Raw genomic sequence first — 18,658 nt, 5'->3', positions numbered from 1 at the left:
GGCCTCGATTTGCATGGGGTGCCAGAAGGACTAACAAAGTTCCCATAGTCGGCTTGGGGAGAATATTGCCAGCCACTTTGAAAACATCGGTTCTCCGGGTGTAGAGCAGGAGGAGGAAGCTTTTGGGAAACTGCCTTAACCAGGGCCTGTGAGGCAAGGATGAGGTCCCTGATTAAATCTTGAGCATGATCCTAAAACCATCCTCAGCCTTGAGTCTGGCTGGGACTGTGCTGCTGCTCAGTGCTCATCCCTGGCTGGGCTGGGGCCCAGCAGGCTCTGAGAGTTGACCGACTTCAGTGTGCACTGGGCTTCCTCCTGTGCCCCCACAGCGGTGGCTCTGGTTCCATCGGGAGGCCTGGAAGCCGTGGAAGCATCTATCACCTTCGCCTTGCATCTTGAGCCTTCTCTTTGAAACACCTGGGCCCAGGAAGAACCTCACGCTGGCAGCTGCTGTGCGGGGGCCAGAGACAACCTGGGGAGAGGTCTTCCCTTCCCGTTTCCCGTCCGCACCTTGGAGCCCCTGTCCAACACACGCACCCAACACACACCCTGCACACACGCACACCCCAGGATGCAAATGATAACCGCCGTGCCATCACTTGTGAAGCTTGACAGAAAATAATGAGAAACACTAAATCTTTTATAAGGTCAACACTTGCCTTAGCCGAGCAGCTGTCAAACAAGAAAAGAATTTAGCGCCGGAGCCACGAAACTTCCATCGGCTCATTAAACCCAACAGGGCCCGGGCCTGGCGTGGCGGAGGAGACACGGGGCCTTCCGTTTTGTGTCAGTAATTTGCGGTGGAGGAGGCAGAAGAAACAGCCAGCGCCAATGGGGCCTGGGGGCTGGCTGGGGAATCGTTAGCGCGCCAGGAGCGGCCTCGGCTCCTAATTGGAAGCATTGGGCATTATCAACGGAGGATTTGCCTCAGTTCCCTGACAGCTCGTGGGCCCAAAATGATCGCCCACTTGTCAGTGTAAAAGACCATTAAAAACAAACCATTTTGATTTAATTGGAGGCGGTGCACCGCGGGGCCAGGTGAGGGGCTCCTCAGCCCGGCTCCCCCAAGCTGCCGCCCCCTCTCCCTCTGTGTGGTGGGGCTCGAGGGGGTGGGGTGGGACAGTGTGTGTGTGTTTTCCAGACTTTTCGCCTTTCAAAAACTGTCTGAGAAAGGAGTGAATGGGAGACGGAGGGAACTTCACAGCGACCGTGAGGCCGCTTTCAATGGGGTTGTCAACAAAGGCCCTGACAAGCCGAGCCCCCGGGGAGGGGGGCGCCCCCTTTTCTTTGCAGAACGCAGATGATGGGAGGCTGCTCAGCCCTTTCTTCTGGAGGGGTCCTGCTGCAACCTGCCCACCCCCGCTTAGAAATATCAGGACAGGGGAGGTCACGGCAGAGCCTGATCTTCAGTGGGGAGGAGGATTTTTTCTTTTATCGTGAGGACTAAGAAGAAGTTAGTGAAGGGACTGTGTTGACCGAGACCCTGCTGAGGCATCTTTGCGAATGGGACGGCCCTTAGAGATCTGGGGTGGTGTCTCAGCAGGGTTCCCCCAGTCGAGGCCAGGGTGCTGACGATGCCTGCTTGAGAATCCTACATTGTCTCAGTGTGAAGAGGGCGCTTGTATCAATATTAACTTAAACTCCTGGTGGGTTCTCCCACCGGGGCACTGTGCACGGAACCTGAGCATGACTCGGAGTGGAGACTGCCTGATGCCAGGGACCGTAGGTTTTGCATGTTGATTCTCGGTACCATGTACGCCGTGGGTGCTTGATAAATATTAATTGGCACTTGCCAGATCTCAGGTCTATATGTTTGTATATTAATCTCACCCCCGTCTCACAACACGGAGATCTCATTTGCTGCTTTCTGCTTCTCTGACAAGACAACACACGCAGGACCACACAGGGCTGGGGGGCGTGTTAGGGAAAGGGCAGGAGGCACGCCAGCTGATCCCTTCCTAAGCCTCCACTGTTCATTCTGATGAAGGATCGGGCTGGGAGGAGACACCAGGTCCCTGGTGAGCATCAAATTCCAGAGCTCCAAATTTTACTGCTGAATTTAGACAATGGGGATTCTTTAATTACCTTCTCTGGAAATTTACCTGACAGTGCTTTCTCAGGTAGCACAAGGTGCTTATCCAGCCACATGGTTCCTCGGTTGACAGTCTTTGATTTTGGGCTCGGTTGCAAATTAAGTCCTTTGCTGAGCCGTCCATGCAGTGCCCGTCAGGACTTTATTGCTCATTAATATAGGCTGTTGAACAACTCCTGCGTTACTGCCAGGGAAGCTGGGGACACACTCAGGTGTTTGGTGTCCTCGGCCGATGGGGGTGGAGTGTACTGCAGCGAGGTTTGATGTTGTTATTCCCCTTTTATCTTATTGGAATAGTGACCAGGAAGGACTTTTTCTGGTATCTTTTAAGAAGGAGTAGAACCTTTCTGTGGCTGACGAGGCTAAGCCTGACAAGTCACAAATAGGACTATTAGAGCTAAGTGTCCTCAGCTAGATAGCAAAGATGTTAATGCCATATTGTAGGCATGGTTCTAGGGAAATGTCAGCAGACAGGAGGCCTTCAAAGGTCTTGGGGTAACTCTACTTTTAGAGGCACCCAGTAGACACCAAACAAATCTTGGCCGGATCGTTGAATGAACAAACAGATGGACAGATGGATGAGGATGGATGGATAGATGGATGGATAGATGGTTGGATAGATGAATGAATGGACAGATGGATGGATGGATGGACAGATGAGTGGGTCAGGGGCCTGGGGATGAGGCAACACAGCCCTTAGGAATGCATCCAAGATTCAGGCACCCTGAAGATCTCTGCTATGCTCAGCTTAAACTCTAAGTGGAAGAAGTGTTTTACTTTCTTCAATATTTGTACCTGTCTCCTTCCAAGTAATCTGAAGGCATCTGGCGGATTGCATGCAATGTGAAACAAGGTGTTTAAGGTCTGGGCACAGTGGCTCATGTCTGTAATCCTAACACTTCGGTAGGCCAAGGTGGGCGGATCTCTTGAGCCCAGGAGTTCAAGACCAGCCTAGGCAACATGGTAAAACCCCGTCTCTACAAAACATACAAAAAAATTAGCCGGGTGTGGTGGTATGCACCTGTAGTCCCAACTACTTGGGACGCTGAGGTGGGAGGATCACCCGAGTCCGGGAAGTTGAGGCTGTGATTGTGCCACTGCACTCCAGCCTGGGTGACAGAGTGAGACCCTGTCTCAAAAAAAAAAATAAAATAAAATAGAATAAAATAAAGGGTGGCATAAAGCATAGTCTGAAGAAAAGTGTAGCGACTCTCAGGCCCCTGGTTTGAACAGATTCTAACTCTTGCTCAATTTCTGTTACATGAAGCCAAATGGAGCACATTCTATCATGTCAGGCATGTTTTTTCCACAACAGAAGGGACGACAGTGTACTCAATGATTAGGGACGCAGGGCTTTGAGTTCCACACATCTGAGTTCCAATTTTGGTCCTATCGCTTTCCAGCTGTGTGACCAGGGGCCTCAGTTTCTCACATAGTAAGTAAGGATCACACTACCCGTCCCGTGGGGTCATTGCCAAGCCTGGCATGGCGCCTGGCACACAGTGTAGGCATTGAAGACATGGTGGCTTGTACTGTTATTACTGCTGTTAGTAGTACATGAATCCGACTAAGCTTCTTCCTGAAATTGCCCTCCAGCAGGGAATTTTCACGGAGATTCTTGTATTAAGTGATTCAAGGGGCACTGATAGACAGCGTCAGCCACAATTTTATTTAAAAATATGTAGAAATGCAGTGCAGCTTGACAAATCTTCCATGCATATGGGTAAAGGTAGAGAATGCAGCATGCACTGGGTGAAGACCGTGGTGCCTGGGCCGTCCACTGTTGCTGCAACGCAGGGTTCCCCCTTCCAACATTCAGAACTCTGCCCTGGGGTGCAATCGAGACCCTGGCTGCCTGTGAAGAAATGGTATCTGACTTTGGGAATTCGCAGGGCTGTCATGTAGAAGGGAGAGAAGGTGATTCCATGGGGCTCCAGAAGCAAGAAACACCATGAGGAGGAGGTAGAAGGCAGATTTCCACTGCACTTGAAAAAGAGCTTGCTATGGACTGAATGTGTCCATCCAAAATTCACATATGATGCTTGTTTGTTTGTTTGTAGAGACGGAGTCTCACTAAGTTGCCCAGACTGGTCTTGAACTCCTGGCCTCAAACGATCCTCCCACCTCAGCCTCGCAAAGTGCTGGGACTACTAGCGGGAGCCACCACGCTCAGTCAACAAAATGCATATGTGAATCCCTGACCCCCAGTGTGACGGCATTGGAGATGAGGCTCTTGGGGAGTTCATTAGGTTTAAATGGGGTCGGGAGGGTGGGGCCCCCATGATAGAATTAGCGTCCTTATAAGAAGAGTGTGTGCTTCCTCTCTCTCTCTCTCCAGCAAGTGAGGACTTGGTGAGAAGGTACCTTGGCTATATGCCAGAAAGAGGACCCTCACCAGAACCCAATCATGCTGGCACCCTGACCTTCGACGTATAGTCTCCAGATCTAGGAGGAATAAACATGTTGTTTAAGCTCCCTGGTCTATGGAATTTTGTTATAGCAGCCTGAGCTGACCAAGACAGAAGTTCATAAGCCTTAGGGCTGTTTAACAGACAGAGGTCGTCTCCAACTGCCCATTTCCCTTTGAAAGCCCCATCATGCCTCATGTCAAACATATGAAAACACATCCACCTGCCACAGTAAACACATATTTGAATGTAACTGTAAGAGTGGAGTTGACATGACCCTGGGAGCTGGGGCAGCTGGCTTGCTGAAAATACAGGTTTGATGGCTGTCCCAGACCCACTGGATCAGAGTCCTGGACTCTGCATTTTTTTTTTAAGACGGAGTCTCACCCTGTCACCCAGGCTGGAGTGCAATGGCGTGATCTCAGCTCACAGCAACCTTGACCTCCCAGGTTCAAGCAATTCTCCTGCCTCGGCCTCCTGAGTAGCTGGGATTACAGGAGCCCACCACCATGCCCAGATAAGTTTTGTATTTTTGCTAGAGACAGGGTTTCACCATATTGGCCAAGCTGGTCTCGAACTCCTGAGCTCAAGTGATCCTCCCACCTTGGCCTCCCAAAGTGCTGGGATTACAGGCATGAACCACCGCACTGGGCCTTAGACTCTGCATTTTAAACATCTCCTCAGAGGATCCCAGGCATAGCCAAGTTTTCACATAACTCATCTACCAAAGCAGCTTCCAGGGCCTCGTCCCTCCCAGAGGCTTGGTTGCCCCATGACCCTCCCCTAGCCAGGCCTGTGCCACGGGCTTCACATGCATGATTGCACCTGGTCCTCTCTTTTGCCATCCCCACTTCACGGATGCAGACCTGGGGCAGGCACCAGGCAGGCTGGGACCTGGAACTGCTCTGTGTGGCTGCCCAGCCCACAGACACAGCCCTCCTGCTGGGCTCGGCCTCAGCCTCCCACTTTTAATGCAGTAAGCCTGAATCCGGGATCAGCCGCCTCTTTCCTTTTTAGCCTTGGGGCCAAACTGCAATTTAAAAGATGCCCGAGATTTTATCAAGGTCTAGAGGCTTTTGGGGCAGTGGGAAGTTTGGTTTATTGCCAGGGCTTAAATCAGCCAGAGCAGGCCCGGCCACGACACTCTGGACACTCATAAAATCCCTCATTCCTAACTGCCCTGCACTTTCCTTCCCAGGTCCTGCATTTAGCCCCGCACTGGCCCCCGACCTCAGTTGCAGGTCTGTAGTATTTATCAGCTCTTTCAGGGCCTGAGGCTTGGAGGCTGCCAGCCAGAGTCCAAGTCCCCACCTGGCCACATGCTAATCAGGCATGTGACTTTAAGCTTCTGAGCCTTAGCCTCCTTGCCTCAGAGACAGGGTGACTCATCTCTACCGTGTGGGGTTACTGCGAGTATTGACATGAAATGGGATAACTCACAAAAGCACCCAGGCTTGGGCCAGGCGTGGTGGCTCATGCCTGTAATGCCAGCATTTTGGTAGGCCAAGGTGGGTGGATCACTTGAGGCCAGGAGTTGGAGACCAGCCTGGCCAACGTGGCAGAACCCTGTCTCTACTAAAAATACAAAAATTAGCCGGGCGTGGTGGCGGGGGCCTATAATCCCAGTTACTCAGGAGACTGAGGCAGAAGAATTGCTTGAACCCAGGAGGCGGAGGATGCAGTGAGCCAAGATTGTGCCACTGTACTCCAGCCTGGGCAATAGAGTGAGACTCCGTCTTAAAAAAATAAAATATAGTTTAAAAAAAAAAAAAAAAAGCACCCAGGCTGACACTCAAGAAGGAGTCAGGATGTGTGAGCTATTGATGTTATCATTGCTGCTGTCTGGGAACTCTGTCTTTAGGATAACTTCTCCCCTCCACTCTCCCAGCCATTGGACTTTGGTCAACCTACCCACACTTTTTTTTTTTTTGGCACCACCCTAAGGCATCATTTCCTAGGACTCCTTTGAGGAGACGAGGGGAAGAAGACAGAATCAGTCTTCATGAAACCTCCCCATTGTCTTACTTCCCCCTACCCCAAATGTGTTCACTGACGCCATGCACTTTGCATCTCTGAGGGTAGCCAGTCAGGCTCTGTTAGCCAGCATCTTGATCCATTTCACCTGCAGCTTTGCCAGAGTTCAGTTTGAATGAACCCTGAGTTTATTCCAGGAAATCATCTGATGCCATTTATGGGCAAGAATCTGCTGCCGGCCCCGTGTCAGGTGGCACCGTGTCAGGTGACGCCATGTCAGGTGGCTTTGGGTCCCCACCCCACCAACCTCGCTGGGGTCGGGGGGTGGAGGCTGACAAGTGGGGACACTCAGAAACCAGAAGGAACCTGGGTAACATAGCAAGACCCTGTCTCTACTAAAAAGTTAAAAATGAGCTGCGGGCCTGTAGTCCTAGCTACTTAAGAGGCTGGGGTAGGAGGATCACTTGAGACTGGGAGGTAGAGGCTGCATTGAGCCATAATTGTACCACTGCACCCCAGCCTGGGCAGCAGAGTGAGACCCTGTCTCAAAAAAAAAAGCTTCGAGGGAGACGTTGAGGAAGATGCTACTCCCCAAACTCCTTCCCAAGCCAGTGGGATTCTCTGTAGATCATAGGAGATTTATTCTCCTGGAGATGAACTAGAAGTCGGAAGAGGAGATTGGGGACCTCCCAAATTCCATCAACTCCCCAAATTCAACATGAGACTCTCGCTGCCTCTAGAAATTAGAAAGATGTGACTGATGCCCAAACCAACTGTCTTACTCATTGATTCTGGTGATTTTCAACAAAAACGTGAGATACTTTTGCATATAATCAGGGAGAACCACCTTCTGGATTAGACAAAAAGCTTCTGGAGCTAGAAGGATGAAGGGGGCAGCCAGGCTGGGGGTTCCCAGGTTGCAGGACTGGTTCAGTTGGAAGGGTCAGCTTTGGTCATCCCTTCACTGCTGGCCTCTCCAGGCCCTACCACAGACACTCCCAGACTCTGAGTGCTGCTCTAGGAGCTTGGCCGCTATTCCCCCATCACTCCCTACATACACAAATGCCTCCTTTCCTCTTGTCTCTGCCCCAGACCTTCAGCTCTGGCTATTTGTGGCTTGCCAGTATTTGAGCAGCAATGTCACCTCACAAGCAGGTGCCTAAAAATTCTGTACCTCTGAGGTGCCAGATTATGTAAAACCAATTAAGCTCCTGCTTTTTTTTTTTTTTTTTTTTTAAATGAGACAGTCTTGCTCTGCCACCCAGGCTGGAGTGTAGTGGCACAATCTCTGCTCACTGCAACCTCCACCTCTGGGGCTCAAGTGGTTCTTCTGCCTCAGCCCCACCGAGTAGCTGGGATTACAGGCACCTGCCATCACACCTGGCTAATTTTTGCATTTTTAATAGAAACGGGGTTTCACCATGTTGACCAGGCTGGTTTCAAGCTCCTGACCTCAGGTGATCCGCCCACCTCAGCCTCCCAAAGTGCTGGGATTGCAGGTGTGAGCCACTGTGCCCGGCCAACCTCCTGCTTTCATCCCTGTAGCAAGTCAGCTCGTCTGCATACTGATCCATGTAGAATGGGGGGTGTCTGTATTTAGAGAGGAAGTGTCAACTCCATCAGGGCCTCTGAATCATTCTTCCCATTGCCCTGTTTCCACATGTGACACATTCCATTCCTGTACTTGGTGCCCTCCACAGTGACACAGGACGATTCTTATTCGGATGCAAGGAAGCGACAGGACTCTTAAAATACATCACTGGTGCAGAGATCCTTAGAGGGGCAGTAGATCTGGCAGCTATCCTTCCCGGGGTCAGATACACCTTTGTAGAGATCCGCCCATCTTCATTTTAACCAGGCAAGCCTTGTGGAGAGGCAGAGGCGGCAGGGTGGACAGACTAGGAGCGCGCTTGGGGGGTTTAGCAGAGAGTTAACTTTCCAGCCAGCTATGATTTGTAAGAGAGCTTAAAGGTGGGAAAGAAAATCCTTTTCTTAGATTCAGCAGCTTTCACTAATCAGCTGCATCTCTGGGTGTCACTGCTTGGCTGGCTGCTGAGACATGTTTTTTTCCCTCCATCTCCTGTTCTATTAGGGAAGCTAGGGGACCCAGGAGACCCGAGGCAGGGTTAGTCTTCCACGAACAGAGGAGTCTGATCCCAGCGTTCAGAGCACAAAAGCTTGTAAATCAAACTGTTAGCTTAATAGCTTGGGCCATTATTCTAAAGCAGTGGGGCTGAAACCAAAAGCCAAATGAAAATATAGTCAATTTGTTCATACTTTAGTGACTGAACGACTATGTAATGTTGGTGGGTATTGGCGGTGTAGAGAGACAAGGACTGTGGGGGCAGGGGCGGGTGTTCTGGGGGTGGGGGTGGGAGGGGAACGTGGAGACCGCCCCTGCCCCCCGCCCCTGCCAGATGCTTGGGCAAGCCCCCTTCTAAAATGGATGTTGGGTCTCTAATTATAAGATGTACTTTTTATGATAAAGATCCAGACTCTGGAAGTCAGCAGGCTTCGCTGCTGGAGCACAGCCCTGACCTTCATGCCCGAGGGAAGCTGAATATGCAAAACCGGACTTGGCCAGCAGCATGCGAACGTTTGGTGAGACATCAGGAAGAACTGAGCTCAAAGCTGGGGGTCGAACACTGGGATGAACACCTGGGGAAGAACTCAGGATCTCCATCTTTTAAAAACATTTTAAAAATTGGCCTTACTGGTTTTGGAAAAGCTACATCTACTCAATGAAAAAAATGCAAAGCATATAGAAAAGAGCATCAGAGAAAGGAAAATCAGCTTCAAACCCCCCCCTCCCCACAGATCACCACTGCTACCATTGGGGGGCCCTCCTGCCAAACGTCTGTACGCATTGTGCACTCAGAGATGCTTGGGAGCTTCTCTCCAGACGGGGTCCCGTGGCATGGACTCTTACCCAACAACATGTTATTAAAGTGGCAATAAATACAGATCAAAGCCATGGTTGTCAAGGTCTCCTAACATGTACTTGAGCCGTCTCTTCATCCGTGGCATCCCGCCTTTCGCCACTGTCATCGGCCACAAGCTTTTGGGGGCACTCGCTCTCCATCTTTGGGCAGAAGGATGTACCGTCTGCTTTGCGTGGCCATGCACGAGGGGCTGGTTGAGAACCAGAGGAAGTGCTGTTAGCCAGGGCCCCTGAGAGGGCTGCCTGGGCAAGTAGGGGTGTCTGGACCCTGCCTGGAGAGCCCTGAGGAGGTTTCTGCAAAAGGCACAGGAACAGGGTGGGCCGGTCCACGCAGGGTTACGTTTCATGGGGCTATCGTTATGGGAGTGGCCTCCGCCCTTCAAGCAAGGTTGGTGTCTCCGGACCATTTCAGGCTGCGGACACGGGGCACCTGGGGACACCCGAGGACACCTAGGGCAGACCTTCTCCAGACTTCCCAGCCCAGGTGCCAGCTGTGCAGCTGCCTGTGTGTTGGTCTGTCTGTCCATGTCACCCCAAGCCAGTGGCCAGCAGCCCCACGGCGGCAGTCACACCCAAGTCTGGCCTGTTTGCCAGCATAGTGTCAGTGCAGGGAACAGGGCCTGGCACGAAGGCGCAGGTGGAAAAGATTTGTGAATGAGCCAGTGAATGAATGAATGATCTCCACAACCATCCTCATGGCAGCTGCTACTTATAGGCAGTTAATATGGGCCAGGCGTTCTGCTAAGCGTGGTTCACACGTTCTCTCCAGATCCTCCCAGCAGCCCTGCCAGGGGAGCATTTGTTAGCCCATTTTACGGAATAGGAAGTGGGTCGCGGACAGGTAAAGCCACCTGACAGGTAGGTGTGGCAGGGTCACCACTTGACCCCATTTGGCTGTCCCTGGAGTCATGTGTGCACACAGACGTACCATGCTACTCCCTGCTGGCCTTGCGGTCTGCCCTGCAGACCTAGAACACTGGGCCAAAGGGCAGGGGAGCGTCCCTATCCCCCCAGGGCACAGGGGCATCGGCCCCAGCCCAGTGGCTCCTCCATTCAGGGATGGGAGACAATGAGTTCACGTCCCATCCCCAAACTGAGCACCTGAGAAGGATCTGAGCTGCTCCCCCTGCTGGCTCACCCTGGGTTTGGGGTCTGCACCTCCAAGAGCCCCCATCCCCTCCCACATGGCTCCTGGGCCAGTGAGCTGGGAATCACAGAATCTTGGATTGGAAGGGACACTCAAGAACTAGTCCCACCCGCTCATTTTCAGATGAGGAAACTGAGGCCCGGAGAGCCCAGGCCTAACTGTCCTGGAAGGAGGGCCCCTTGCTGGCTGCTGGCTAAGCCCCCTCCTGGGCTCCGGCCACCCGGGGCAGTTGCTGGTGGCACAGACCAGAAAGAAGACATGTCTGTACTGCCCTGCCTGGAGGGAATGCACGGTGGGGGACGTGTCCTCTTCCCTCTTTGGTCCCTCTCCTCTCACGACCCTGTAAGTGGCCCGGGTCATCGGGGCGGGGGTCTCGGCAGCCCCTCTGGCGGGGCAGCCCCCTCGTGGCTGGCGGGGTCGGTGCAGCAGCCGTGCCCTGCCTGCTGCTTTTCCGTGTGAAAGGTGTTTAATTATTTCTGACAGAGTTCAGCGTCGACATCTGTTCGTGAGCGGGGAGAGTCCATTTAGGTTATCCATCACCGTGACAGGTTCAACTTTTTTGGAAGCGCTTTTCCCTTCATAATGGGGCCGGGGTGGGGGCAGCAGATCAGCGGCAACGCCAGGCGCAGACAAAGGCCCTTCCGGGGCTTCACGCGCGACAGACACCGCAGACAGCAGCTCCACTGCGGGGAGTGGCCCTGGCTGCCCGCCCGGACCTCTGAGTCCAGACCCGGTTGGTGGCTGCCAGGATGGTGGGTGCTTGGGTGCTTGGGTGCTTGGTTTGGGAAGGGGAGAAAGGGGAGGCTCATCAGGTCCGTAACAGACTTTTAAATTCTTCTGTCACTCTGGGCTGTATTGGCAGTTCAGTCTTTCATCCCCTCATTCATTCATTCCACAGATGTTTACTGACCCCCTCCTCTGTGCCAGGCACCCTGCTGGCCTCTGGGGACAAGGTGTGGAACTGATAGGCACGGTCCTGGGGGCTCACATTTTACTGAACAAGATGATAAAAATTACAATTACCCAGTTAATTAATTGGAGTTAAGTGCCAGGAAGGGGAAGAAAGGGCCCCTTGGTGGCGAGACTGGGGACCTGTGGGTGGGGCCTGGAGGTGAGGTAAGGGGTCCTCGGGAGGCCCTGGGGCTAGAAAACCCCAGATTGGACCCAGACTCCACTTCTCACCTCGGCAAGCCTCAGTTTCCACATCAGTAGAATGGGGGCATGATATCTCTGAGACGAGGCATGCTCAGCCCCGGGTGCATTCTAAGGGCTCAGTAAATACTTTTTGTTGGTGTTACTTCCTGACAAGAAGGGGACTGCGTGTGACACCTATAACGGCAGCACTCTGTGGGCCTAAGGGTCTCTGCTGGGTTGGACAGGGCGGCATCCGGGGATGAACCCTGCACAATTCCGCATTTCCCTTGGCCCCAGGTTTCCAGCCAGTAGGATAGGGAGACAGCCTGCTGCTTTAACACCCAGCATCCTGCGAATATCCTCAGGAAGGAGGAAAACACTCGGCAGATACTGTGGCTTGCATGTTGATTTTCTTTCTCATGATCTTTATGGCCTGATAGGTCACGTGTGCCAGCTTGGGCCCTGCCATCAGACACACCTCGGTTCCTGGCCCTGCCACTCTGTGGGCAAGGAAGGTGCTCCCCCTCTGCCTCTCATCCACACCACCCAGTCAGGACGCTTGTTCTGAGGATGAAATGAAGGAATATGCACACATGACCTCACACAGTGCCTGGCACGGAACAGGAGGCCATCATTCCTGGTTTGCTATTGTTCATAGCCATATGTCAGAATAACGGTCTCAAGACTGGCAGACCCCTGGTCAGCTGAGTCAAATCCCCTCTTTTGAAAGTGGAAGCTCATTCTATGTGCATTTAACTCCTACTCCGGGCCAGGCACCATGGGACACAGGTGAGTGAGACCGGAGCTCCCAGCACAGGTGTAGCACCGTTACCCGGAGCCCCTTCCTTGCTCTGCTGAGGGGAGACCACCTGAGTGTCCTGTGTCCATGGTCTTGGGCTCTAAGTCAGAAAGGAGGGGGCTGAGTGGGGCTGGGAGTCAAGGCCTAAAGCAGAGTCCTGCAGAGGACAGCCCATGCCAGGGGAGTGCTGGGTCCCAGTCCCTTCTCAGGCAGCGTTCCCACGGACCACAGGGATTCTCACAGAGAAAAGAGCAGGGAGGTGGCTGGGTGTGGTGACTCAGGCCTGTAATCCCAGCATTTTGGGAGGCCCAGGCAGGAGGATCACTTAAGCCCAGGAGTTCGAGACCAGCCTGTCCAACATGGCGAAACCTCATCTCTGCAAAAAATACAAAAATTAGCTGGGCATGGTGGTGCAAGCCTGTGGTTCCAGCTACTCGGGAGGCTGAGGCAGGAGAATGGCGTAAACCCGGGAGGCGGAGCTTGCAGTGAGCTGAGATCCGGCCACTGCACTCCAGCCTGGGCGACAGAGCGAGACCCCGTCTCAAAAAAAAAAAAAAAAAAGAGGCAGGGAGGAAAGACCACAGCCAGGGCCAGGATGGAGGCTGTAGATGGAATCTGCTGAGTAAGTGAGAGAGCAGGGGAAGCGGAGGAAGTGACATGGCTGGAAAAGGCAGAGAAGCTAGAGATGAGCCATGCTGTTGAGGGCAGGAGCAGTGAGAGGAGCTGCAGAGCTGCAGTGACTCCCACCACTTCCCGAATGTGCTCGGCCCTGTTCCTCCCTTGACGTCTGCTGTGCACGGAGGCAGCGCACTGACGGGCGGCGGGGCGCATGGTCATTGACATATGCTGGCAGAGGCCACTTGGGCAGAACATGAGAGGCCGCGTCAAGGGGGGCAGAGCAGGTTTCTCCGGTGAAGCTCTACAGCCTGTTCAAGTGCATTAGGCTCAGAAAGGCACCGGCCCTTCATTGTTTAAATTGCAGTTTAATGTGGCACAGCAGCTGGGCCTGGCTGGCCAGGAACGTTGCTTTGTGCAGCTGTCTTCCTGGGGCCGGGGGGGTGCCTTGTGGCCTCCGAGAAAGGCTCCCTCTGCCTGAGCTGAGCACACGCAGCTCCTTCAGCCCCATCCTGAAGCCACTGTTCCCACATATCCCATTTCCCTTTCTCCGTATGGTGCCCCCGGCTCTTACACTGACTGTTCTTTCCCTGCCAAAAGCTGTTGAAGATGAATCCCTGTCTGGGTGCTACAGGGCTACGTGCTTGAGAGAACGCCGGTTGAGTTCTGAGGCCAGAACGTGGCGCGTTCCCTGGGTCCTTATCTAGGTCAGTCTGGGTACATGTCGCACACTTGCCCCAGTCCTTGGTAGACCTTTGCTCCTCTCTCCCCAGGGACGTCGCTCTGTGGGAAGTTCATCCTGGTTGGCATGCATCTGTCTTGCACCCCAAAATTCCCAGCGCAGGATGTCATGCATCAGCTACCCCTTCCCTGGAGGGAAGTTTGGCCCAGACAGCCTCTGCCCCAGGGAGACAGCCTCCGCCCCAGGGAGACAGCCCGTGCCCCAGGGAGACAGCCTCCGCCCCAGGTGGACAGTCTCCTTCCAAGTGGATAGCCTCCTCCAGGTAGACAGCCTCCTCTACAGGTAGATAGCCTCTGCCCCAGATGGACCGCCTCTTCCCCAGGCAACAGCCTCCTCTAGGTAGACAGCCTCTGCCTCGGGTGGACAGCCTGCTTCCCAGGTGACAGCCTCCTCTACGTGGACAGCCTCTGCTTCGGGTGGACAGCCTCCTCTACAGGTAGACCGCCTCTGCCTCAGGTGGACAGCCGCCCAGCCTCTGCACCCAGATGGTCTGGGTTCAGCCGAAGACTCTGCCACTTCGCAGCATCCACTATGTTCCCTGTCCGGAAAATAGGCCTGGTACCAGCAGCTGCCCCCTTCAGTGAATGTGAAAAGTCATGGAGATGGTGCACATAGGCTCAGCTCCGGGCCTTAGGAAGTGCTCAAGAAACATGAGCTGTTGCTGCTGCTGCTGTTGTGCTAATCGATGGCGAGAAGCCCACAGAACTTAGAGACAGCAGGTAAAGACCTGGCAAGGTGACCAGCAGCCAGCATGAGGCAGGGAGGGGCATGGATGAAGGTGACACTGACCTTCTGGAAGTGAGGCATGTGCCACAAGGTGTCCAGCTTCACGGGCGGCTTGTACTTCCTCAGCTGACTGCTCCGGGTCTCATACAGCTTCCCAAGGACCACCTGCAGACCAGGGAAAGGCAACGGTGAGACGGTCGCCTGGCTATTTGGAGAAGGCCGTGCTGAAGGAATACAGAGACAGAGGGCTGGGATTCTTGGCATGGCAAGATCCTCGGTCACTTTCCTTCCAGCCCCAGCCCTTCTCCAAGGCTGTTTCACACCACCTGCCTCCGTGGTCCTGTCTCTGGCCACAGCTCAGGAGACTGGGGGGGGTGGAACCCCAGGATACCCGGAGCATTCCAGTCCCTGGAACACGTGGGATTCCAGCATGCAACCACCCTGAGGGCATGGATAGTGTCTCAGTCATCCTTGAACTTGTCCTCCGTGGCTAACGCAGTCCCAGTGGGTCCCCAGGACTCCATGGTGTCTGAATGAAGAACTGCATGATTCGAGAGGTTAGTGTCTCTTAGAACAGGTCCTCCATGGCCTGCTCATGCAGAGGAGTGAGAGCTTATTCGGGGAACTCAGGGACCAGGGACCCCCCACCATGGTGTCTCTGCAGGTGTGATTTCAGAGACACAGTAGAAGCCCGTCTGCTGCTGACCTGCGTGCCTGTGCCCTCTAACAGGTGCCAGCAAGTCCACTGTTAGAGCCACATAGCTCATAAGGTCTGTTCTGGACTGATCCAAAAGACTTGGTTTGGCTTTGACTGTGTCATGTCCTGAGATGTGTGAGGGGACAGGGCATAGGCAGCTGGGGATGGGCTGGAAGCCCTGGTCTGGGAGTCATCAGTATTGGCTGCAGCCAGAGCCACAGACCTGCAGCCCCAGGGGAGTGTTGGGGACAGAGGCCTGGTGGAGTAGCCCTGAGGCCAATGCTGCCAAGTCCTTTATCTCAGGGCTCGGTTAGGAGGGGCCCAGGGCATGAGCTCACAGGCTCTCAGGTTTCCTTTATGTACTTTCTCGTAAATCAGGATTCCAAACTGTAGACTTTTCAGGCCTTACAGAACATGGATCTGCCCTGGCTTCCAAGGGCAGGGCCCCATGAACTCCACGTGGCCTCCCATGGCGTGAAGCACACGGAAGGCAGAGTCGGCAAATAAAGACTGCACCGAGTTTAATCGAGGTGCCACCACCCCAGTAAACCCCTTTTATTGATTTATTGTGTTAATTTTATTGAAAGTGTCTATGGATCACTTACAAGCCCCCCGACCTTTTTTTTTTTTTTTTTTTTTTTTTTTGAGACAGAGTGTCGCTCTGTTGCCCAGGCTGAAGTGCAGTGCTATGATCTAGGCTCCTGGATTCAAGCGATTCTCCTGCCTCAGCCTCCCAAGTAGCTGGGTTTACAGGCACCTGCCACCACGCCCGGCTAATTTTTGTGTTTTTAGTAGAGATGGGGTTTCGCCATGTTGGACAGGCTGGTCTCAAACTCCTGGCCTCAAGTGATCCACTGGCCTTGGTCTCCCAAAGTGCTGGGATTTCAGGTGTGAGCCACCACATCTGGCCATGTCTAGAAGGTTTTGAAACTATCTTTGAACCAAAGCAGAGAGGCTGTCTAGTCGGGGGTTAGGGAGCCGGGCTTCGGAATCGGAGGCAAGCAGTCATGTCACCTGTCTGAGCCTCGGTTCTCTCTGCTGGAAATAGGGCGAGCAGGGTTCTTGCAGGGTTTGCTGAGTTCAACTCTGAGCAGGGCAGCTGGCCAAGATGATGGCTCACTTATCAGTAGCTGTTGCCATGAATTTCATCTGGGGTCATCCCAGTCAGGCCATACCCAGATGCTGACAGGCTTAAGGAGGACACCGAGGTCTGTGGCTGGGGGGATGTGGCCTTGCAAACTGACCATCTAAGCAAGTCCGGTAAATTGTCTGTCAACCCCAGACCACAGCCTCCCAGCGTTTGGTGGGTTTGTAGCCATTTGTAGGACAATATAGCAGACACAGAGAATCTTGGAGCAAGATTACAAGGTTGATACAAGTATGTTCTGACTGCCTGCTACGCGCTAAGTGATGGAGTTCACAATACCTCCAAATATGCGCTGTTGGCATACTGAAAAAGGGCAGAAGTAGGACGGTCTCTCTCACGTCCCCTGCCCTTCTCCCCTCAAGCAGGTTATGAGACCCTCATTCCAGAGGTGGCCCCCAGAACCTACAGGTAAAGAACATCCTGATAATCTGAACAAACAGGACTTGCGAAGTTTCCCCCAGTTTATCACCAAAAGATCTCACTATTCATCCAATCCTGTTTCTCCACAACTATCCCCTTCTTCACCAAATCCAGCCTAAAAATACATGCGTTTAACCATTTCTTTGGGCCTTCATTTCCTTACGGAGGCTCACGTGTCACATAAAACTGAAAGACATTTGAATGCTTTCCTCTTGCAAACCTGTCTTTTGTGATAGGGCCCTCAGCCATGAGTCTAGGATGGGTAGAAAGAAAGATATTTTCCTCCCTTCACAGACACAGCATGGCGGGCCCTCATTTAATCAGACCCCTTTCTGTGCCCAGTGCAGAAACCAAGACCCCAACAAAGAGAGATTCCCTCAGCTACACATGCAGAGCTGGCACCTGCTCCAAACCACACGAGCTGTTTCAGGGGGCTCTGCTTGAAAAGGAGGGGCTTTCTCCTAGAGCCGGAAGATGGGGTGCATTTACCAACACTGGGTTGCGTGAAATACCTGCTAATTAAAACTCCCAGCTCTAAGCCGGGCACAATGGGCTCACGCCTGTAGTCCCAGCACTTTGGGAGGCTGAGGTGGGTGGACCATCTGAGGTCAGGAGTTTGAGACCAGCCTGGCCAACATGGTGAGACCCCGTCTCTACTAAAAATACAAAATTAGCTGGGCCTGGTGGCAGGTGCCTGTAATCCCAGCTACTCAGGAGGCAAGGCTGGAGAATCACTTGAACCTAGGAGGCGGAGGTTGCAGTGAGTTGAGATTGCCTCATTGCACTCCAGCCTGGGCGAAAAGAGTGAAACTCCGTCTCAAAAACAAAGAAAGGAAGACGAAAAAACCAAAAGAACTCCCAGCTCTAATGCAGGGCTAGAAAACAGTTTGTGCTGGTAATGCTCCCTCTGGAACCGGCCATTACCATAGCAAGTGGACTCTTGCTTGAGCCATTAACAAATAAACTGGTCATGGGTTGCTCTTAAAATATTATTACAATGCCCAGCTCTTTAATGAGCTGTCTGGGGCTCTGCAGACGGCTGAGAAGAGCCAGGAGAGGCCCTGGCACCCGCCACGCCTGGAAATCCTTGGACCCCCAACTCGTACACCCCTCCTGGCCCCTCCTGAGGTGTACCAGGATTTCTAGAAAGACTCCTCCGATCCCCAGGTTGGCCCTAGCACATCACAGGCGCTGTCGCTGAGCCCCAGGCTTTTCCGTAAACAGCAGGAGTGGGACCTCTCCTTCGGGAAAAGCCTGGACTCTCAGGCTGGACACACCTAGGTCTGACACTGTTGGCAAATCACTTCATCTCTCTGAGCCCTAGTTTCCCTGTCAAATAAACCACACTGAGATGATAAGAGGAGAGACTGACGTCAGGGCATTCTCGGAGAACTAAATGCAGAAACTCAGGGTGCGTGCTCAGCCCAGCCCTCAGCTCAGAGGCTTGGGGAGGGTGCTGGTTGTGATTGTCATGACAACCAGCCACGCTGGAGCCACGCCCTTGATGAAGTCTGTAAAGCACCACGTGAACATAGAACAAATCTGATTTTACCATCATCAGTCTGGACCTACTGCGGAGGAGGCCAATCTGATCTCTCTGAACGTTCGAGTTTCAGAATACTTTAAAGGAAGTACTATTTTATCTATTTATTTTTTTATTGAGACGGAGTCTTGCTCTGTCGCCCAGGTTGGAGAGCAGTGGCACGATCTCGGCTCACTGCAACCTCCGCCTCCTGGGTTCAAGCAATTCTCATGTCTCAGCCTCCTGATTAGCTGGGACTACAGGCTCGTGCCACCACACCCAGCTAATTTTTTG

General features: G+C 53.2%; 2 protein-coding genes across 7 annotated transcripts in view; one reads left to right on the top strand and one right to left on the bottom strand.

The window, feature by feature from the left end:
- LOC105464065 (cilia and flagella associated protein 77) overlaps nt 1–18,658 on the bottom strand; it is a 170,857-nt gene that overhangs the window by 17,195 nt on the left and 135,004 nt on the right. Inside the window, exon 5 of the mRNA XM_011711726.2 lies at nt 14,642–14,743. Within this exon, the coding sequence (XP_011710028.1) occupies nt 14,642–14,743 (102 nt within the window). The remainder of the gene's footprint in view (nt 1–14,641; nt 14,744–18,658) is intronic.
- The window catches only part of LOC105464063 (DEAD-box helicase 31), a 179,964-nt gene that overhangs the window by 116,100 nt on the left and 45,206 nt on the right, over nt 1–18,658 (top strand). For 2 of the 6 annotated variants that reach the window (XR_011612900.1, XM_071078505.1), the window contains one exon: nt 8,963–9,448. The exons of the other annotated variants lie outside the window; for them this stretch is intronic. Coding sequence is in view for 1 of the 2 variants with exons in the window: in XM_071078505.1 (XP_070934606.1) it covers nt 8,963–9,011 (49 nt within the window). In the remaining variant the exon portion in view is untranslated. Of the gene's footprint in view, nt 1–8,962; nt 9,449–18,658 lie in introns of those variants that run through there. 6 annotated transcript variants of the gene reach the window in all.

This window comes from Macaca nemestrina, chromosome 14 (assembly GCF_043159975.1).
Source record: "Macaca nemestrina isolate mMacNem1 chromosome 14, mMacNem.hap1, whole genome shotgun sequence".
In the NCBI taxonomy this organism is placed as follows: Eukaryota; Metazoa; Chordata; class Mammalia; order Primates; family Cercopithecidae; genus Macaca; species Macaca nemestrina.
This window is presented reverse-complemented; position numbering and strand designations above follow the sequence as displayed.